At 33.9% G+C, this 22,646-nt stretch overlaps 1 protein-coding gene across 1 annotated transcript in view; it reads right to left on the bottom strand.

The window, feature by feature from the left end:
• Nucleotides 1–3,294: 3,294 nt before the first annotated feature.
• LOC135842579 (thrombospondin type-1 domain-containing protein 7A-like) overlaps nucleotides 3,295–22,646 on the bottom strand; it is a 51,620-nt gene continuing 32,268 nt past the window's right edge. Inside the window, exons 2-27 of the mRNA XM_065360100.1 lie at nucleotides 20,577–20,717; nucleotides 19,634–19,810; nucleotides 14,702–14,829; nucleotides 14,359–14,556; nucleotides 14,020–14,276; nucleotides 13,821–13,944; nucleotides 13,622–13,746; nucleotides 12,881–13,167; nucleotides 12,602–12,810; nucleotides 12,348–12,528; nucleotides 12,087–12,270; nucleotides 11,883–12,013; nucleotides 11,598–11,804; nucleotides 9,831–10,028; nucleotides 9,307–9,502; nucleotides 9,083–9,218; nucleotides 8,841–9,007; nucleotides 8,609–8,753; nucleotides 8,290–8,537; nucleotides 8,085–8,212; nucleotides 7,865–8,007; nucleotides 7,578–7,788; nucleotides 7,314–7,493; nucleotides 7,085–7,231; nucleotides 4,769–4,868; nucleotides 3,295–4,693 (exon numbers count right to left, since the gene is read on the bottom strand). Of these exons, the coding sequence (XP_065216172.1) occupies nucleotides 4,648–4,693; nucleotides 4,769–4,868; nucleotides 7,085–7,231; nucleotides 7,314–7,493; nucleotides 7,578–7,788; nucleotides 7,865–8,007; nucleotides 8,085–8,212; nucleotides 8,290–8,537; nucleotides 8,609–8,753; nucleotides 8,841–9,007; nucleotides 9,083–9,218; nucleotides 9,307–9,502; nucleotides 9,831–10,028; nucleotides 11,598–11,804; nucleotides 11,883–12,013; nucleotides 12,087–12,270; nucleotides 12,348–12,528; nucleotides 12,602–12,810; nucleotides 12,881–13,167; nucleotides 13,622–13,746; nucleotides 13,821–13,944; nucleotides 14,020–14,276; nucleotides 14,359–14,556; nucleotides 14,702–14,829; nucleotides 19,634–19,810; nucleotides 20,577–20,679 (4,356 nt within the window). The 5' untranslated portion in view covers nucleotides 20,680–20,717 and the 3' untranslated portion in view covers nucleotides 3,295–4,647. The remainder of the gene's footprint in view (nucleotides 4,694–4,768; nucleotides 4,869–7,084; nucleotides 7,232–7,313; nucleotides 7,494–7,577; nucleotides 7,789–7,864; nucleotides 8,008–8,084; nucleotides 8,213–8,289; nucleotides 8,538–8,608; nucleotides 8,754–8,840; nucleotides 9,008–9,082; nucleotides 9,219–9,306; nucleotides 9,503–9,830; nucleotides 10,029–11,597; nucleotides 11,805–11,882; nucleotides 12,014–12,086; nucleotides 12,271–12,347; nucleotides 12,529–12,601; nucleotides 12,811–12,880; nucleotides 13,168–13,621; nucleotides 13,747–13,820; nucleotides 13,945–14,019; nucleotides 14,277–14,358; nucleotides 14,557–14,701; nucleotides 14,830–19,633; nucleotides 19,811–20,576; nucleotides 20,718–22,646) is intronic.

The following is a 22,646-nucleotide window of genomic DNA, read 5'->3' on the forward strand; positions in this document are numbered from 1 at the left end:
TATAAAAAAATCTCAACTTTTGACGAACTGTCAAAAATGCACTGTTTTTAGTTATAATTGTCAAAAAATACATTTTCTTCTGACGTCATCAAAAAAGTCCTAATATTTTTTGTAAAAATAAACAAAAAACTTAGTTGTTGGCCAAAATTTCAAAAATTCCTATTTTTGTCAAAATTTGTAAAAATTTCTAAAAAAGCACCTGTTTTTTTGCAAAAAAAAATGTTCAAAAAATCTAATTGCCAGAACAATTGCCAAAAAAGAAGTTTCTTTTTAGAAAAAATTATTGAAGAATCCCAACGTTTGCCAAAATTTTCAAAAAAAAGTCCTGTGTTTTTGCCTAAATTGTCGAAAAATACACTTTTTTGATGTTATCAAAAAGTCCAAATTAAAGTCCTAATATTTTTCGCAAAAATGACCAAAAAACTTTTGTTTGGTGGTAACCAAAATTTCGAAAATTTCTGCTTTTGCAAAAATTATCCTAAGATGTCCTCGTTATGTTTTTTTGTCAGAATTGTCAGCAAAGTTCTTTTTCTGCCTAAATTGTCAAAAAAATCTCGTTTATGTCAAAATTGTAAAAAAGTTCCTTTTTTGTCAAAATTTTAAAAAACGCCCAACTTTTGTGAAAATTGCCGAAAAAAACTTTCGCTTTTTGCCAAAATGTTCAAAAAATCCTGTTGTCAAAATTGGCAAAAATTCTTCCTTTTGCCAAAATTTAGCTAAAAAGTTATGTTTTTTGCCAAATCATTGTCAAAAAATTCATTTTTTTTGTAGTTATAAAAAAACAGTTTTTTTTGTAAAATTAAAATACCAAAATGACGTAAAAACAATTGAAAACAATTAAAAGTTGATGAAATGGGTATCTCAAAATGCGAGCAAAAAATGAAGTTTTAGGGGACCTTGTGTCTTATTTCTTTTCTTTTATCTGGTTTGAAAAACTGTTCCGAAGGTTTGACCACAAGATCATTCTTATCAATTTGAAGAATTCGTAAATTTTGAGTACCTACTACCTACCTACTTACTTATTTGTCATAAATCAGAAAATTATTTTATTAACTACCAAAGATAATCCTACATAAATTGAAATTTTTTTTAAAAATGTAGTCATCGAGAATTCACTAAAAGAAATAGAACAGAACAAATTCTCTATTAGAATAAAGCCAACGTGACGTTTCTCAATTCAGTGAAATTTCAAGTACCACTGGTAAAATAAGCATGAAAACCCGAAGATAAAAAAAAAGAGGAACTCGGACGGTAAAAATTAAAAAAACGAAATGAAAAACTCATAAAACGCGGAAGGCAATTAATTTTTGCGCTTAGAAATTGCTGCTCCATCTTGCGGCGGCGGCGTTGATGAGTTAAAAAAAAGACAAAACCCGCAAGAACTAAGAATTCAAGTAGAAACCATTTTATAAGAACTGTTTTATTTAATTAATGCCAAGAATATACCGAAATTACATTTACTGCTCAATTCTCAGGGTTATTTTTCTTTCCCTTATTATATATAGCTTGGTATTTTTCATTTAAGAAATTTAATCTTGCAGAAACAAAGCAGACGAAAGCTTAATGAGATTAAGGGGCTCGTCAGAGCACACAGCGAATAAGAAAAATATATTTCAACGCTTACCATATTTTTTAATTTAATGAAGTTTTCAACTGATGACGTGATATGAAAATACGGCTGTGTTTATTCTAATGCTAAAAATCCGACCGCTCGTTTGTTTGATTTTTCAAATTTCAGTTGTGTTTTTTTGACATTAATGGGATATTATTAGCTTTACTTTCGTGATGGATGTTTGGATAATTTATCTTGTAGAATGAATAGGTCCAGGTGCCTGTTTCTTTTTTTTTTTTTCAGCAAACTTTAACTGAGTGGGTAAGCTAGGTAGTGGAAATTTTGATATTCGTAATAAGAGAATCTATTTTTATTTCACACAGTTCTCCAATTTTACTCACCTCGTTCCCTCGCACCAGCAAAAAAACAAGCTCGTATATGATATATTCGCAATAATTTTACATTTTCCGGCTAATAAAAAGGAAACCGGAAGTATCTTACGTAAACTCGTGTTTATTTGCACCAGTCGAGGTCTATTATGCTTCATAGGCAGATTGTATTTTTATATAGATAGAAGTTCAGATATATACGCTTGGAAATAAAACAATATGGCGAATGTAATGTTTCGTGAAATCCGACTTATGATCTACAACACAACGTTATTGCTGAACTAGCAGTTTTGCACAAAAGATAAAATTACTATAATGACTTTTCAGCCTCTCACCTACCTATACTATTCATACGTGGATTCGTTTTCAACACCATTTTTATTTTTACAATTACTGAGATACGATTTCACATCGTATTTGAAAAATAGGTATAGGTAGTTATTCGAACTGGGAAAATTTTTCATTCCAATAACAATCTAAAGTTGATAGTTATTTTTATTTTTATATTTCGATCCGAAATCGTATCCGAGGTATTTTCGTCGAATTTTTTCCCACTTTGATATAAACACCCAGCTTGAGAATTTAACGAAAACTGTGCAATTTCATCAAAAGCATTCGCAATGTAGGTAACGTGTTTCTGTCTCTGTGAAATGTGGCACAAAAAGACATTAATTCTAATAAAAACTTCGCAGCATTTCCTTTAAACTAATTTCGAGCATTTTATAAGTTTATAATTTTATTCGAAACTCGACCAAAAATATCATTTCCTGGAATTAATAGCGTAAAATGTTGAGAATAAAAGTTAAACGTTAAAACATGTTTTTGAATTTCAAAGGGGAAAAGTTTCACTTCTCATAATATTTTTGATGAATATTCTCATTCAGCAGAATAGGCTACTTGATGGAATTTTATCCTTTGGATAGGAAACCAACGTACACATTTCATTATAAAAGTGTTATTTACGAGTATTATTGAACTGGTAAGATAAATACAAGTACCTACGGGTAGGTATAGGTAGTCGAACGATAAGTTCGCTTCATTTACTTCTTCATTTAGTTTGTTTATGTTTGTTACGTGAATAAAAATGTAAATTTAATTTAAGATTGCATTTCTAATTCCAAATACAAACTAATTTTCCTATATTTTCTCGATAAATACCAATCTTTCTTCAGTCTTGTTTTAATGATTGAAAACAAAAAAATGTATCTTGAAATAATTTACCACTCACCAGACTTCGAGTTTTAGAAGTTTAGAAATCAATTACAAAAAGAACAAAATAACGTTCAAATAGGTACCTACATTTATTCGATTTTTTACTGGAATAAATTTTTAAAATCAATAAGTAACACTGGAAAATAAATATAAGATTATATTTCATGATTACGTACACACTTAGAAACAACTAGGTATATAAAATAAAGAAATTAAAATTAAAATTTTCATCGTTATTAACATACACGTTGCTGTATCTATATCATATATATGACGATCATTCTATCCATTTCCGAGCTACCTAATCGTATAAATTTAATATAACAAAAAATCGTTTCAAAGATTTGTATTGCAATTTCATAGTAGGACAGATATGTATAGCGACGACGGCCATATTAAATTTACAGATATGTGAAACGGCAGTATAGTAAAATTAGAACTAATTTTAAACCGCCTAGGAACATTTCGATCACTTTACAACATGAGACAAACAATTCTTTACTCAAAGTGAGATCCGTTACAAAACAAATAGATACATAAAACATCAAAATAATAAACACAGCAACACTGATGCAATTTTAATTCTGAAACAAATCTGTTCGTTTCATTTGTAAAAATCGAAGCGATCATTTCCATGCGTTGGAGTACACGGAACGAAATAAGTTGAGATTTTTTTCAGGATTACACGAATTTATGTAAACCTATAAAAGTATTGTCAATAACATTGGGAAACCCTGTTATAATTATAATATCTCAATATGTACTGTTAACCTATAATTTAATTACACGTTTTTTTAAAAACTAGAAACAGACAAAAAAAAAGAACGACGATGTAAGCTAAAACAACGAAAATTCATGCTGATAAGAATTTTTATACATAAATAACATAGATAACATTTAAAAAAAGAAGAAAAAAAAGGTAAACCTATATAAACTGACGATATTGCGTGGCCACTCAGGTCAACTGGAAGACCATAAGATAAATACATTTATAAATTTTTCATTAAGCAACTGAAACATAAAGCTCACTATCAACGATACATTTTGTATACAAAAAAAAAAAAAATAAGGAAAAAAATAAGCCTTAATAATTTAAATAGGTATTTAAAAAAGCCCAATTACAAACGAAACGAACAAGTTTAAATTACTGGTGAACAACGAAAATCATTTATGCTTTTGAAATACATTTGTTTCAGAAGCTAATTAGCGTAAAACAAAACAGCTTATTTAAATACAAAATGCAATTTAACAAAAATATTTTTTGGACAAGAAAAAACATAAAAACCAACCAATGCTTTAAGCAAGAAATTGGTAATAACAAAAAAAATGTACAAATAATTTGATTCTTTAAAACGAATTTCATGAAAGAATGGCTTAACATAAATAACGAAATTTATTACGTTTAAAAAAAGGAAAAACACGATGACGTCGTTTTAATAAAATGCTAAGGAAAATGTCTACCACTAGCTAACATAGTATAAAAAAATGGAATGTTTAGCCGCTTAATTTCTTCTTGTCTGATCTTAAGAAATGATAACAGCTGAAAAACAAAATAGTAAGATAAGAAAAGGTGCAAAGAAAAATGAAAATTCATGGAGTATTTTTTAATATTTACCATCCGGAATGTATGAGACCGAAAACTATGATGGCGGTTGTTACGAATAATACACAAATTTCTTCGAAAGATAATTGCATAAACATTTCATCATCTACATCTGCAAAAAAAATAATAATAATGAAAATTCAGCATTCAACCCATGAATCATATAGGTAATCGAATTTGATCGAAGATGGTGGGAGGGGGTGGGGGAGGTGAAATCAATCAAAATTTAAAATCGAATTGAAGGTAAAATTGTAAGAGTTTTGATAAAATTTCCTTTAATACTTATTCTGAAATGTTGATCCAGGTAAGTAGTTATGAACGGAACAGAAAAACCTGATCAAAGAACCGTTTCAACTTTCAAGCCAAAAGACACTCAAGAACCAAATTTAAGAATTGGATCAAGAACAAAAAAAATGAGAACCGATTTTTTTTTTTTTGCTGACAAAGTTGTGAATACAATCTAAGAACAAAATCGAAAACCGAAAAAATTTACGAACGAAAACTTGGAAGTGAATCAGAAAGCAGAACGGTTCTTTATGTTTTTTCCTTTTTTACGATGTGTTGAACATTTTTTGCTCATAAAAAACTGTCTTTTGCTTAAAAATTCACCTATCATCAGCACAGTTACCATTTCCAGCCAATAGATGAATGTTCAGAAAGAAAATTCAAAATTGCCTCAAAATGTGCATTTCAAGACATAATTTGGCACAAATTTTCAAAATTTTCCTTTTTCCTATTCTGGCTAATTTTTGAAAAAATTTATCAAACTACCTACTTTAAACAAAAAATACATTTTTGAAAATTTGAATTAAAAGCTTATCAGGGAGATTTTAATCTTTGAATACCTACAAAAGGTGATGAACTTTACTGAGTGATGAGTGATGACAGATCATATAAGGTATAGATTTCTAAATGAAAAAAAGGTTGCCATATTTTTGAAAGTGAAAACAAAAATTGGGTAGGTACTCAAGCATTAAAACTTTTCTGGAATGCGTTGAGAGGCTATAAAAAAAATTTAGAATCAGACAGCATTCAAACTTGAACGTTAAACTGAACTTGAACTTTCTCTTGAGAAATGCCCAATCTACAGACATCGTTAAATTTTAAATCTCAATTTCAAACAAACCAAAACCCTAATTTCAATGAACTAAACTGCTTTTAACTTCCAACCAATCCCAGTCCAGAGCAAGAACAAAAACTGAAAACTGAAATATCAGCAGAGTATGTAATCCCAAATCCGAAACCAAAAATAAAACAGAAGTACCTACCTATACCTATGTATAACCTATAACAGAACTAAACTAGAAAGAATGCAAAAATATGGGAATAAAACAGTAACAGAACTCGAATAAAATTTGAGGAGCTCATTGCAAAAGTAGCCCTTGTCACATGAACCTATGCAATCTCCAAAGCTCTCCCTTGAGCGTACCCAGTATCATGAATGTAAACTCTATAAAGCAATTCCTCTCAGGGCTACTCAGGGTAGACTAACTTGACGGTCATTTCATCATTACAACATGATCTCCGCAGTTGGCAATAGGTGCAATCGAGTAAAACGTGTCTAAAAGTTCATGTGACAAGGGCTACTTTTGCAATGAGCTCCTCATTTGGTTTTTATTCTTACTAAGTGACGAAAAAATAAAGGTAGGTATATCAAAAGATCAAAACCAAACTGACGAGAAAATTGTGAAAGTTTTGATAAAATTCAATCAATAATCAAATATCTGAATTCTGAAATTTCATCTCATCTGACGTGAATTGTCAATTGTCATTGTCAAACATGAGAAAATCTGAAACCGCCAAAAATAATTCAAAAAAAGTTCAAGAATATAAAATATTGAGAATGAGATTAATTAATTAATAAATTTGGAATTTGGATTTAATGAGAAAATATTATTTGATTGGGATTTTTCGGGTCAGTAATTTTTGGTATTTATCGTATTTTCCGTAAAAACCGATCAATCGATTATGCAAACATCGAAATCGTGATTCAATCTGATTCGATTCATATCATCCCAATTCGATTCAGTCCTTGTGCGTTCGTGATTTTTTGTCGAATTTCGTCGGAAAATGTGTAATTAATTAATAAATGATTAATTAAGTCGGTTATTCGTGAGTAAATTTCGATTAATTTTGATTCGTGCGATCGGTTAATTCATTCCAAAGATTCCGGTCGTGTTTAGTTTTAATGTACGTTTCACTTATAACTTGACTGACGCTATCCTCAACCATTCCTCATTGATTTAACCAGTTCGACGATGAAGCCGAATTCATGATCGAAGAACACGAAGAAAACACCTCAGGTAACTTGGCAATTCAATTACTTACGTTGGGAATAAATCAAAGCTTCAACTTCATGCATATGTTCTGGACAATTTCCATCGATCGCTTTGAAATCAATGTTTTCAGTACATAAACAACGTCCTTCGAAGTAAATGCATTTTGCGCTAGGTTTGGACGAATGATCACAACCGGCTGAAAATCCATCAGAGGTGTTTTATGATTGATTAGGTACTAATACTCGTATTTTGTTATTGTTTTCTTTTCAGGTACGTACTTTCCGAAGTAACGCCATCCGATCTTTGGCAAATCACTTCTCCGGCTTCGGTTACTTTCCATTCGAATTCTGGACATGATCCAATATCACAATCACGCGTTTCCCAAAGTGGTTCTGGGCAAGCTTTACCGACGCTTAAAGGAGGTGGACGAAGAACTGTTCTGGATCTAGTTTGATATCCTGCAACATGAACCGGTTGGTTAGTATTCGTTACTTGATAGCTTCTGAATATGAGTATCATTGACCGAATTATTCATTACTCACCTATACGATCTTTTTTACAATCTCCGTGACATGTCGACCATTCACTCCATTGTGAAAGTTGACAGTCATTGTTACAAGGTATGAAGCAATGCTCCCAGGTGGTGGGATGTTCTCCTAATGACGAACAAAATACATTGTCTACCGGTTCGAAGTCGTCTACTCGTATACACGTTATATTGCGGTTGGTAACTCCGTGTCCGCAAGATCCACCCTGTGGAGAAATTTCAATATCATTTTTAATACAAGTTCCAGTACAACCGATTTCTAATAAGCTGATCGTAATTTACATGTAATTGGCAATGTGACCAAGATCCGGCGACCCATTTATAACAAGGTGTCGGTGGACATGGCTTCCATTGAGTATTCTCAGTGGGGCATTGTCTTCCTGTTGGACTTGCGCTTGTTTTGATGATACGTTCTCTTATCATTCCTGTATGAAATAATAATTTTAAAATTCTGTTTTGTTTACGTAGTCGAATAATACTCTTATCAGTTGTTTCTACGAACCTCCGGTGTCGTTACATTTGCATTCTGTAATATTCCACGAAGACCAGCCTTCTACTTCGCAATCTACTGGGCAATCGATATAACACCATTTCTCTTCCGGACTCGGTTTAATCATATCGACGCAGAAACTGTTGAAAAACGTCGTTTGTTAATAGGAAACACCCCCGAAATCTTGTGTGTATTTCATACGAAATTTGTTTCTCACCTGTCCTCGACTGCTCTTCCATCGATTCTTTTGCAATATACAACTTTTGTTGTGATGCCTTCGCCGCAAGGACTGCCTCCTAGAGGAAGACACGATGAAAATGGCGTATAAGCCCATCTGTACGTGAAACAGGTCATATTGAGTTCACATTCTGTTGTTTCGATCGAATGCGGACATTTGGCCCCGGTGGCTGATTTATTTCTGAGTAATGATCGCGTTCGTTGTTGCTGTTCGCCTTTTGTACATTCCTTGGAAAAATACCCAACATTTGTAACGAAAGCGTTAAGAAATTGTGGTGAAAAAATGGACATTGATTTACTTTCGAACACGATGACCAGTCTGACCATTCGCTCAGGACGCAGTCTCCGGGACAAGCGATGTGACATAAGTTTACTCTTAATGGTCTACTTTTCCAGTCGCAGAATAGCTCGTCTACCATTTTATGTGTTTTGATATCTTCACACCTGAATTGATGAAAAAAAAAACATCGGATATAGGTATTGGTCTTCGATGGCTTCATTTTGAATATTTTCAAAGAGTTTGCTACTTACCAAACGTCTCTCATCGTTCTACCATTTCCACAACCGGTATCTGGTAGTTGATCACAATCGGTCCAACCGCTTGTCTGCCATTGGAAATTGCTGCAAGGAAGATTGCATGGTTTTTCTTGTATGGTGGCTCCGCAAGCTCTTCCTCCATTACTGGGAGGCACGATTATCTGTTGAAATGATTAATCGATGAGTTTCGTATTTCCTTTTGTGTGTGTATTTTTTTTTGAGTTATCCTAGTTTACCTCTCGAACACGATTATGCATCCCAGGTCCACAAAGAGTGCTACATGCGCTCCAACTAGACCATTCAGATAATTGGCAATCTATCGGACACGGTATCATACATGGTTCTTCTTCAATTCCGGAATCTTCGCAAAATCTAAACAATCGAAACGAAAAAATGTTTACATGTCGTTTTTTTTCCTTCATCGAAGTATTAATTTGTCTGTTTTACGAAATATACGTACTTGGGATCGACTTTTTGTCCGAATTGATTGTAGCAGGCTCTCCCCCTATATCGAACTCCGGTTCCACAAATCGCAGTTTCATTTATTATGCAAGCTCCCCAATCTCCATAAGGCTCGACGTGGTATTCGTTACATGGGCAATCGCCAACATCGGTTAAAGGAATAAATGAACAAGTTTTGTGCAATGAAGATTCACCTGTTGGGTGAAAAATATCATTGTTAGTGATTTGTCTCGTTGTGAAGACTCATTCGAAGGAAAATTGCGCTAGTCTGTGGAAATTTCATTGAAATCGATGAACTGAATACGTCATATCGAATACCCTTGTATACCTTGTTTTTGTAATTCGTGTCTTTCATTATCTATATCTACTTAATACCGATTAATATTATTCCTTACACGATTGATATTATTATGTGTATTCAGTTGTATCATTTTATAGAAGCGGAAACTGGTAATGAAATTATCATCGTAGCACATTCAGCACCCTTGATTTAATCCGAAATCATTCATCTGTATTTCTCACCTATTAATTCTCTTGTTCTGTGACGGAAATTGTAACATTTGCCCAGGCAAGGAGGCCATGCACTCCATTCTGTCAACTGGCAAGGCGTATGGCAATCGATATGGCATCGTTGAACACTCAGTGGAATCGGAGATGTCGTTTTGAAGCAATCTCGAAGTTCGGCTTGACGATTTGTTTTGGTATCCACGCAGCGTATTTCTGTTAATCAAGAAACAAAATACAGTGTAATTAAAACGAGGTTTTTGTTTTGGGATTTTCGATTTTTTAAAATGATTTTCGTGGTGTTTGATTTGTTTGAAGATTAGGGGAGGGGAGGATCTTTTTTTGCCAATATTTAAATAAGAACTTCAAAAAATAAGGTGAATTTTCTGATTTCACTCAATTTTTTTGTTGGTGAAAAAATAAGAGGTTCAAAATTGTTTTTTTCAACTCGAAATTAAACTTGAATGGCGAAAGCTCATGTTTTTATCAAACTTGAAATTCGAAAAAATCACAATATTTTTCGAAATGCTGTCTCAACATTTCGGAGAGAAGCAGGTAAAGAGGTTCCAATTTTGATCGGAACCAAAAAAAAATTAAAATGGAAGTGACATACTTATAAATTTTCACTGATTTGAAGACGCTGTTCGAATTTTGGGTTATTTTTTTAGTTTCGCATTTTTGACCTCCCCCTCCCCTCCTTTGCTCCTGGGTATTGAAGATATTGTGTGACCTGTTGATTGTTGAGTTTTCGAGAGCGTTGTGTATCGAATATCCATCCATTTATTATATACCACCCTTCTTTAACCGCAATTTCGTAGAAAATTTCACAAATTGGAAACAATTGGAGTGACGTAACGATTTTTATTAATTTTAGACCGCTGAATTCGAATATCTACTAAATTTTTTGAATTTAACCACTTGATGCCATTTTGACCCTGGCCTTACTTTTTAAACAATCGAGTCCGTGATTCTTCTTCGTCTCATTTTATTCAATCTTCGATTTTTTTATGATGGGTTTTGAAATTTCAGAAATTTTATCAATTATTCTTTTTCATCTCAAACCCTACATTTAGTTAAAATTGCCGCCTTCTCGCTTTCTGCCAAAATTAAGAAACAGTTTCGGACAAAAATTGCCCCAAAGTTTCGCTTTGTGGAATTTTTTATCAAAAAGTCAGATAAAAGTCTCGCTTTTTACCAAACAGATAAGAAATATTTTTTTTACCTAAAAATTCCAAAAATTGCCAAAAATGCTCACCTTTTTTCGCAAAATTAAAAAGTTACAAGTTAGTCTCATTTTTTGGACAAAATATTGGAAGTAGTGAGCATAATTTTTGCCAGAATTTGCCAAAAAGTCCTTTTTTTATGTTTTGTGATTTTTTCCACATTAAAATGAAAGCATTTTGCTCACGTCTTGTAACTTTTTTGGTCATTTTTATTTTATTTTATTTTTTTTTTGGAAAAAATGAGTCGAGCTCTGCTTTTATTGTTTTCAAAATTATGATTTTTTTTCTAATTTTATTTGAATTTGGCTTCTGCTTCCTTTTTTTCATGTTGATTTTTCTGTTGAATATCAATAAGTATTTGATGAAAATTTCACTGGAAATTTTTTTTTTTTTTATGAGCTTTTTGTCGCTTCTTTTCCCCTCAAACTAATTCGTATTGAAGAATTTTCAAAAGCATAGTTGTATTAGAGGAATTCAAAATAAATTGAGTGAAATTAAAAACCTGTCATCAAAACCTTGGCAAATTTTATGTACCAACTTAATACATATTTTAAATTTTTACCTCTGACACGAAGACCAAAGCCACAATGAGAATCTTCAGCCAATTGACACTCAGACCAGTCACCAATGGTCCAATTATAAACTGGGCAGGTTTGATCAGATGTTACACAGGGTTCTTTTTCTTCCAAATGAGCGCAGAATTGTCCGTCTAAAGATACCCTCGTGCGTCTTTTGTAAAATTGTTCTTCTTCAGATTCAGAAAAGTGTACTGTAAAAAGTACGCGAATTTATTGAATTTTTCCATTTGTTGAAATTAGGTTTCTTCTTGTTGTATATTTTGACTTACGCCTGCTGCTTATTGGGAAGCATGTTTGTTTGGGACATTTAGACCACGGAGACCATTCAGAAACTTGACATTCGGTTTCGCATTCTTTAACGCAAGAACGATATTCATTCGGTTTTGGTAATTCTTCGCAGCTGTAGATCGACAAAAAATTGAAATTCGTGTTCTTTGACCATTTATATATCTTTTGTTCGAACTTTCACTTACTATTTGTCTTCGACTCTTTCGTCATTATTGATCATACACCAAACTTCACGATTTTGCAGCCCACTGCCGCAAGTAGAGTTACATTCTTGCCATGGTAGAGCGAGCCAGCTGTATCCATCGCAGCCGAAATCGTTACATTTTTCAAATTGCTTCATATCGGACTGAGCTGGACACGGATGACCTCCTGTGAAACCAATTTGGATTAAAATGTGTTCACTAATCACTTTAACAAGTCTTTTGTGATTATTGCTGTACATATACCTGGTCCTGGAGGAGCTATCACTGATCGATTTCTCACCCTGACTCCACCACTGCAAGATTTCGTACAAGGGCTCCAGTCAGACCAACTCGAAACTACACAGTCGAAAGCACAAGGCACGACACAGAATTCCTCCGTTGATGGTTTGCCCAAAGCGTGGCATTTCGTTTCATCTACGATTTCCTGGAGAATTTGCAATCGATTAAAGAATATTTCGAGGTGGGATTGTTTTTGAGAAAAGATGAGCTATATTTACTTTGTGATGAGTTACACAGAATACTTGTCTGGTTCGTCTGCCGGAACCGCATTTCGTGAGGCCTGGATCGAGTTGGCAACTACCCCAAGATCCGGTATTCCAAGTGAAGCATTCGACTCCGGTGCATGGTTGACTTTCGCTCAAATTCGGACATTCCATGCCAAATTCACTAGGAGGGACTAGCACACTTCTGAAACGTTTTCTGACTCCTGAAATTGTCACCAGGTTTAGAAATTTTTTTCGAAGGATATTCTTTCAATATGTTAAGGATTACTTTACCTTTTTGAGTGCTTTCAGTTCCGTCACTCTTTACAGGGCACTGTAAGGGTAAACAAGCACCCCACGATCCCCACTGGCTGACTTCGCAATCTCGAGGACATGCCATTTCACATCTCTGAATCAATGGCGGTTTCTCGACCGATTTGCAGTATTTGCTCATCAATGGTTGGCCACTCTTCGAGTCTACGCAAGTAGCATTCCTGGTTTGGATTCCTCCTCCGCATTGAACCGGTTTCAAAGTAATTGGTTCCGAGCAAACGCTCCATTTAGAAACTTCCCATTTATATCTAAAGAGAATGGAAAAATTTTCCCAAGATATTACGAAAGCGTACTTGACTAAAATTAGCGTGTAGTTGCGTTGTTTTCTCGTCATATTCGTCGTCTCTCTTCTGTTTATTACTCGAATTTACCAAAAAGCAGGGGAAAAATCCGGAAAACTTTTCGACTTCTTTAGAAAAAAATTAATAAGCGGAGTCGGTATAACGAAGCTGAAAGTTTACCTAATTAAATTTCTGTGCGACTTTCTTGGAGAAAGTTTTTACTGAGAAAATATTCGTTTCAAAATCCTGCAACTGCGAGAAGGTCTTTTCGCCCACAAATGTAGTACATTTTCTTTGTTCTTAAAAGGAAATGGAATTTGTTCAAAGTTTTAAATGATCTTTATTAAAGAGAGAAATTACGGCCGAGAGTTGTTTGAGAAAAAGTCAACACGAGCGTTCGCTTAGCATTTTCATTTCTTACTTGTCGGTACATAAGGGTAAGCGATCTTTTCGCGAACGAGATTCCGTTAAATGAGGGCATTTTAGGCCTTGCCCTTCTTGCATTCGCAGAATATAACGTTGGCGTTCGGCTTCTTCGGCGATAACCTGGGAAAATTGTCGAATTGTTTTTAAAATGAATATTTTTTATAGGTGTTGAAAAGTAGGAATTGGGTTCTTACTTTGCCAGTGTAATCGACACATCCTTCTTGTTTAATGATCCAATCTGACCATTCGCTTACGACGCAATCTTGTGGGATTATGCAAGCTCGGTTTCGCGAAGGTAGTGGTCTAGTGTCGCAGTATCTGTGAACGTTTTGAAAATAGTGATGAGAATTTGAGACGTTTTCGAACGAAAATTGACGATGGATTGATACTTACTTCAATGAGACTACTTCCGATGTGACGTTTAAACAATCAATGTCTCTCGTTTGGGTTCCAACATTTGGACGGTGTTTATAATAAGAATCTGTGGTATGAGTGAATGCTATACCATTATCGTATGCTGAAAAAGTTCCACTTTGCATGGGATCCATTTTTGGTATACATTCTCCCCAAGGTCCTATCCTAAGTCGTAATCCGTGCTGGTGTTTGAAACAGGATTCGTCTTCAATTTCACACGTTCGCCATTCGTTTGTCTGCAATTTAAAAAATTACAAGATGAAATTTGAAATTGAAGAGAATATTATAGGATTTAATTTTTAATCGATGTGAAATTACCTCTGGACATCCTTTCCCGCCATTTTTCGGTGGCACTAGAATAGTCCTCGTTCTGAACTGCGACCCTTCGCAACAAGGCGTCCATTGAGTCCACTCAGTGGTCAAACAATTCTGACGTATTGGAAGTGAGCATTGCTGAATGGGCTCGGGTCGAGGGCCAACTTTGTAACAATTCTCGTCATCGATTTCTAAATTAATCTGAAAATCGAATGAAATATGATGTAGTAGGTATACGAATGTACAGTACAATACAAATACCTATTGATTTATTTCATATCTGCAACGTGGGCTTAAAGTATATGGTACACTATATATCTATGTATGCCGAATGTTATAAGCTTACGTCGTAAGATGCGTGCGTGTTCAGTGTGCAGCTCACGTTTCTCTGCATTAAACCTGTACCGTATTCTAGAATTTGATTCTCGGCTACCAAACATGGCCCCCATTCGCCGACTTTCCATTCTAAATCGTCTGTAATGAGAAAAAATTGAACGAGGTGAAAATTTTCTTACGCTGAAATTTTTTTTTTTGAAGTGAAAATATTGTGTGATGTGGTGAGCGATAAAATTGATTTTAAGAAAATATGCTCGACGTGAAACCTGACAGGGAATTTCTACGATTTACGAAAGTCAATCCAGCCAAAATTTGACTTTATGAAAGAACATTTCATCCACTCTTTAGAATTGAATTTTTTTATGTCGAAGCGAAATTGCATTGATTTTTTTATGAACATAGTAATTCATGAAACATGAAAATTTGAAATTGAATCAGGGTTGCCACAACCGTCGACCCTCCTCGCCTTTTCGAGATTCGTTGTAGAAAGCTAATATTCAGTTCATTGAAAAATGACAGCCAGTAAAATTACAATAATAAATCTTGGCTTATAAATCTGGGGTCATTTTGATACGTTTGAACTCTGAAGGCTCAAATTTTATTGATTGTTCAACAAATTAGAAAAATATTGAGAAGTACCATCTCCAGGGTGCCTAGCAGGATCTTTGGTCTTTCAGGTCATGAAGAAGAAATTCTGTTCGCCAGATGTGTCTTTTTTTCAGTTCAAGAGAAAGTCCTTTTTGTCTGAATAAGGCTCATCTTTTTTCATAATTTTTAAATTATCATTTTTGATCAAAGTTGAGTCATGAAAAATCTCAGGTTTTCATTTTTTGGACTTTGAAATGGCAGAAGTTGAAAATCAAGGTGTCTACCAGGTCATCAAAGTAATCAAAAAATCATCCTTTTGGCCAGAAATTGAACCCAATTACCAAAATCAATCAACAGGATGTTCACACTTCTGGAAAACCAGAAAAAGCCAGAGAATTTCGGCTGTCTGGAAAAGTCAGAGAATTTCAGAAATTTCAAGCAATTTTTCCTCAAAAGTCAAGGTATTTTTTGAAAGTGTTCATTCTGTAAATCTTTAATAATTCGTATAGTTTTATTGTATTTACATACACATATTTTGGAAACATTTTTCCTCGCTCCGCTCGGGTAATTTCGTTTGATTCGGGCTTTGGACCGAACGTATTGAAAAACGTTATTTTTTTTAATGCAAGGAGGAGTAATTTTTAAAATACGGTGTTTTTATTTTGAAAAAAAAGGTCTGGAAAAATAGAAAAAATTGGTTTAGAAAAACTGGAAAAGTCAGGGAAAATCATTTCCAGAAATGAGTGAACACCCTCATTCAAATATTGTTTAAATCAAGTGATAATTTGTCTGAAATGAAGAAATTACTATAAAAACGATTGTTGAATTAATCTTCAAGTTATGAAAATTACCATAAATTTCTGAATAAAATCTGCATAGTTAAGCAAAATATTACGAAAATTGCTTGATGTCGAAATGCCATAAAAATTGTTTAAATTGGCTGATAATTGATGAAACTTTGTAAAAAAATTGACCGAATCATCGCAAAAATGCTCATGAAATTTTTTTTTATTGAAATTACGGAAAATAGATCGAGTAAGCTAGTGGAATGAAATGAACCGTGAAAAAATCACATAAGAATTACACAAACTGTAAAATTATCATAGAAATAGCTTGAAAGTTACGAAATACTGATAGAATTTCAGTAACAAAATAATAGTGTCATCAACTCTGGAAATGTGAACAATCCTGACGTGATGGAATTTTTTCATTACTTTTTTAGTGATCAGCGTGAAAAATTCTATAAAAAATCATCCGGATCAAGAAAAATTCGAGATGATTCAGATGATTTTTTGAAAAAAATTTGCTTTGGCTATTTTGTGTAAGTACATAAGTTTTCTGGAAAAGGAGATTATTGACCCTTCCTTTTGGTTTAGAAATTTTATTAAATTCCTGATTTTTCCTCGATACCCCATTGCAAGTCGAAAACATATTTTTGTATCAATAATTTCTTATTGTGTGCTTTATTTTGTAAAATACGAAAAAAATTGTCCCTTCGAGTTTTGAAACTTGAAAAAAAACAGGTGTTCTCTAATCTATTATTTTCTTATAGCAAAGTGCTATATCGGGGGGGGGGGTGGAAGAGAACTCTTATGGTCTGGGAACAAGCTCCATATTTTTTGAAAAATTCTCCGTCTTTCAGTTAAATTCTAGTTTTTTCGATCGATGGATTGAAAAACACTGTGTTTTAGTACTTTTTTCCAAAAATTTTGAAAAAAATCGACATCTTTTCCATTATTGGTTATTGAACGTTACTATTCTCACCAAAAAAGTTATTGAAGTAACTCTCGGTTATTTTTTTTCAAGGTTTTGCAAAATTTGAAAAAGAATTGTGGAAAAAACACGATGGAAAAATGGCCATGAAAAGTACGAAAAACCTTCAAAAATGTTTCATTTTATTGCAATTCGGTGTCAAGTTTTGATTGAAATGAATTTAATACTCACAATCATTCGCTCTTGAATGACGTTCAAAAAAATTGTAAAAAAAAAACGAAAAAAGAAAGAAATTTTGTTTTTTATGTTCTGTGCACATCTCGTAGAAAAATCCAAACAAAGCAAAAAAAATTCATAAAATTGAGGATGGGTAAGTTTAGAATTTTTATGGTCTTTTAGGTTACTTTTTGATTAGGTAGGTACTTTTTTTTGACCAAAATGGCGACTCACGTTACTTTTTTCTCTACAGAAAGTAATTGGAGTATCTGAATTTTTATTCTTGGAGAAATAACTTATAATACCCTGATTTTCCAAGGAGAATAATGCAAAAAACTCCATGCTGAAAAGTCCCTCTTCTCTCCCCCTTCCTTTCGTTACTTATTATGTCAAAATTGAATGTTTGAGAAAACATATTTCCTAGATTTCTTATTGATTTTATTTGCCTATATTAAACAATATTTTGTGAAAAAATTACACATTTTTTCGAGTTTGGTAACCTTTGGTGTCTTTGAATCTCGATTAATGACCTGAAGAGTAAGTTTGAGAATTGGAGTATCTAGCCGTATTATTGATGGAACCTTTTTTTTTTCAATTTTTCATTTTAATTTTCGCTTATAGATTTTCATGACTGATTATAGATCTGATGAAAATATAAAAAAAACTATTCGATAAAAATAGTCGAATTTTGTAAAAATTACTGAACGCGACAAACAGTTTAAATTCATGAACAAGAAACCTTTAAAAAAGTGTGTTTTTTCCCATTCCAACAAGAATAAAATATCGATTGCTTTTTAATTAAGTATTTCGTTACATAATCAAGAAGCGAATCAAGGTTATTCGAAAAGCACACCTTGGACTGTACATATAAAAACCTTTTAAAACAGAATGGCCTACATCGTGTTTAAAAATCCTATTCCTTAATTTAAACTTTAATAATACCGTAGGTCGTAGGTACCTATTTTCAACGGTCTGCATAAAACTGCATTCAACTACTCTCAAAGCTCGAGGACGATAATGGAGTTCCTATCAAGCCACATTATCGTCTAAAAAGCTCTATGTAGTACAAAAAAAAAGGAAAAAAAGAAAAGAAGTAAAAATGTTAATTAAATTTTAAAATTTACCGCACGTCAAAATAATAAGCTGGTCGTTTATATACAAGAAGAACCCACGAACCGAACGAGCAAAAGTCTCGTCCTGCCATCCTATACTATACTCTTCGCAATCGAAAAAGAAAAGGAAACAGCACATGGAAAGGTGTGAGATGAAAGAGGAGAGAGGGTATAGCAAGGTATATAAAAGTATAAGCGAAAGCAAGAAAATGACGAGGACGACGAAGAGCGGAAGAGGAAAAGGAAAAAAAGGACTACAATAGTTTATCTGCGCGACGTTTAAGCAAACGAACACTTGTGCCGTTAATGGCAATTCATAGCGTACACTTGGAAGAAGAACGAGCTTTAAAGAGCTTTTACGAGACTAGCAAGAGCACACCCTGCTCTTTACACAACACGAAAAGTCGCCTGTAAAAATGAAGTGATATCGTCGTCGCTCGACGAGGTACGAAAATTAAATAAAAGTTGTATCTGGTTGAGTCGACGAGCGAGTTTTTAAGAATACCACTGGCAGTGGCGAACGAATCGAGGCAGAGAGGAGGGGAGGGGACAGGACGAAACGATGAGAAAAAAGTATCATTAATTTGTCGCATTTCAAAACTCAGACTGTATCTGGGTGGAAGTTGCTGTGGTATTTAAATTGGAAAAAAATTGCTGTTTTGTAGAGTACCTATACCTAGTCTTGTCAACTCTAAGAGTCTCGTTTTACTAAATACGTTTTAAAATGTATGAAATTAAGTTGATATGTTGCATTTTTACCCTCGCTTCGAGTACCTGTCTCGTACTTAATGGATGATGCGAATAAAAACAACAACGAGAGGGGTTTTTTTCCAGCATTTGAGATGCTTTTACGTATACGTATGCTAATATAGGTACGTATACACAGGTACGAGAAAGGAAAGTGAATTTATTGAATTTGTCGTTGTTTTTTGAGTGTAGATACCTTCCTCGTCCATTTTGGAGGGTTCAAAATGGAAATATAATAATGCCTAAGGAACTGTATATGTTGGAAAAATACTACAAGAAGCATTTTCCGCTTATGTTTTTCACTTAGGAAATAACGCTGCCTTTAGACTTCACCCCCTGCCCCAGCCTGGTGATGGTTTGACATCGTATATATACGAGAAGGCGACAGATGGAGAATTCGTCGAGTATTTTCTTATCCATACTTTGGAGAGGGAGAAAAAAAATTCTCCGAGCTTAAACTGCGCATAAATCAATATATTTGTTTGATATCGATTTAAGAAAGCTTTTATGGTGTAATTTTTTTCTTCTATATGGAGTCTAAAGTGATTGTTATTATGAATATTTACCCTTGTGATGTCTACAAGCGATAAAACAGGGTTTCTGTACGGCAGGCTTTTCTTTGTTTTTGCAAAATTCCGGAGATACCGCATCCCCGGAGCTTTGCTCGTAGCACCATACGCTCCTCTCGCGCGTACCGGATCCGCATCCTCCTTCTTGTAAAGCCGAACATGATTCCCAACCACCTAGAAAAAAATTCGTATTATATTCGCGTATTAAATTAAATCTCGTCAGGCTTGTCTCTCCATGCTTTTCGCCTTTTTTCTCTTCAGAGTTCGGTTTTTTACTCGTGACAATAAAGACGACGACGACGACGACGACGACGACGACGTCGAAAGCAACAGTATAAGGATGAGGATTTTTCCTCGAGCATTTCCATTTTTTAGTTTTTATGCTTATTTTCGATTATAGCGTTCTTTTCTTGTTCGCTATTCAGTGGGTCGGTCTCATCGGTATATAGGATGGTCTTCTTTCAAGAAATAATATATCTAATTTTCTGGCGTAAAAAGTTTTATACGAGTAAAGCACGCACTCAAATGGAATTAAAGTACGAAAAACGTACATTCAACGAGAGGAAAATTTACGATTCGACGGTTGTGTATAGTGTATGTTCGCTGTTGGGCGTCGTAGGGTGGGTTCGAGTTTGGGCAATTAGTAAAATCTTGTTAAAAGGATATTTCACGTTTTGGTGCAGATGCAGCGGGGTGCTGGAGGGGGGAGACTCGGTGAAACACACGGAGAAGCTTTATTGCATTAGCTTTTTATTACTGGCTTCTCGCCAGTATCGACTTTATACGTACCTACTACTCTTTGGAAAGCGGGAAATTTTACAACTTGGCCGAATCGAGTTCTAACTTAGGATATTATATACCCCCGAGGAGAGTACAGTTTGTTTTAGTGGCGAACGCAAAAGTCGACCGAGGTCAGTGACACGATGATTTTTATTCTCACCTGTCGTCCAAACGTAATCGGCGAAATCTGGTATCAGTCGAGAATGGCAAAACGATATGAGAAATGTTGTTGTTAATAATAAAACCGACGCTAGATTCTTCATATTGTTTCTCGTACTCGTAGCTCGGCCTTTTATTCCATCTGTAAGAGAGAAAAAAATTAATTAAAAAGCTGCGAAATTAAATGAAAAAAATCTCGTAATTACGCTCTCTTCCAATTCGTCGTCGTTTTTTCCCACTTAAACTTAATGTTTTTTTCCTCATGGTATAGTCGCGTTTGAAATTTAGTCTCTGCTTTCTAGCTGCGTGTGGTGTTTTTTGTATTCTCTGTGTGCTGAACACAGAGGTACATCTTTAGTTTTTTAGTGTGACTCGTTTTCTTTGATTTTTTTTACTCTCCTCTTTTCTTATATTTTTTAATTTCTTATTTCCTTGTCTCGTGCGTTTTTTTTTTCTTTTCTTTTTTCGAATTTCTTTTATTTTTGATTTCTTTTCTGATTCGTTTTCTATCGGAGCCAGTTATGTATATTCGTGAAGGTTTCAAAGAGATTCGTTTAATCTGCCAACAGATTGGAATTTTCGCGAGGGTGGGAACGCTGCGGCGGAGAAATAAGCTCGTGAAGACAAATTAATACGTTTTTCATTTCTGCAGCTTTAACTTTTTTTTTTTTATCTTCAATTTTTTCCAAATGGAGCGAGATTAATTTATTTTCCACCGAATTTATCCGAATAGTATTTTTGGCTCGAATCGACGCTGCAGTGAACGAAGTACGGGAGTGTTGTTTAATGTTTCAACTTTCAGTGTGGTTTGGTGGTTGAATTTTATGAAATATGGTTTGAGGTTTTTGTTTAAGAAAATGAAACGATTTTTTATTTTAAGTTTGGGTTTCAAAGGTGGTGAAAATTTATCAAAAACGTGTTTTTGTGAGGAGGCGGGAGGTTAAATTAGGTCGATTGTTGGGAAATTTCCAATTAAAAATTTGGAATCACTTTGGCAGAAAAATAATTGCGTTTGCAAATTTTACTAGACATAGAAATTATGAAAAATATCAATCCGAGTTGAATAAATTCAGAATAACAGAATTTCTGGTAATTTTCGCGTGTTTGCCCTTACATTAATTTCTTTTCGATTAATTCTGCGGGAATTTCCTGTGGAAAGTATCTTGTGATCTGACATTCCGAATTCCAAGAAGCCCTTGGTTCAGAAAAATAGCGCATTAAAACGCTTTCACAGCCCCTCCTAAAACAATGATTAATGGAGAGCTCCTGAAATTAGATAATATACTTTTAAAAAATTTCAGAGTCTGATCGTCCTGCTCTTGCTTCTCGTGTTGTTTTCCTGCTTTTTTGCCAAAATCAACAAAAAGGCTTTCTTTTCCTCATTTTTCAACCAAACATCTCTTTCCTTAGAATTTTTATTTTATTTTTTTCATATTCGACTTGAAAAAATGTAAAAAAAATGAAATATTTATTTTTCTTCCTCCTCTTCCAGAAAAATTACGGTAGGTCTAGGTACTTATTTAAAAAATATTTTCTGATGAAATTTCTGCTTTTATCCTGCTTGTGAGACACTCTGAAATATTTCTGTGTCTGTTCAATTCCCAAATTTACTCTAGGATTTTTTTTTGAAAAATTAAAAGAAACAGAAATCCGCTGGAGGCTTTTGAAAGGTACACTTATAAAGAGAATGCTATTTGGCAATGATCGAACAAAAAAAAATGTATTTTTGACGTTTGTACTTGAAAAGGATAAGATTTAAAAAAAAAAACAAATTTTAATTTTCTTACTATAGTTTGACTGCTAGAAATTTTATTCCCAGCGTTTTTGGCCCCATTTGCTGACTAATAGGTCAAGATTGATTTAAAATTTTTCAAATGAATTTGTTGTGAAAAGAATTTAGATTACCTAGAATGCCAAACATCAAGGTTACAATTGACCGAAGAAAGGAAAGAGCAAATGTAATTATTTGTTCCGAGCTTGTTTATTTTCCATGAGGGGATGGGAGCCAAAATTGAATTTACTCTGCATCCATTTTCAGGGTGTCTACTGTCAACAGGTAGTGAAAGTAGTG

Source organism: Planococcus citri, chromosome 4, assembly GCF_950023065.1.
Source record: "Planococcus citri chromosome 4, ihPlaCitr1.1, whole genome shotgun sequence".
Lineage (NCBI taxonomy): Eukaryota > Metazoa > Arthropoda > Insecta > Hemiptera > Pseudococcidae > Planococcus > Planococcus citri.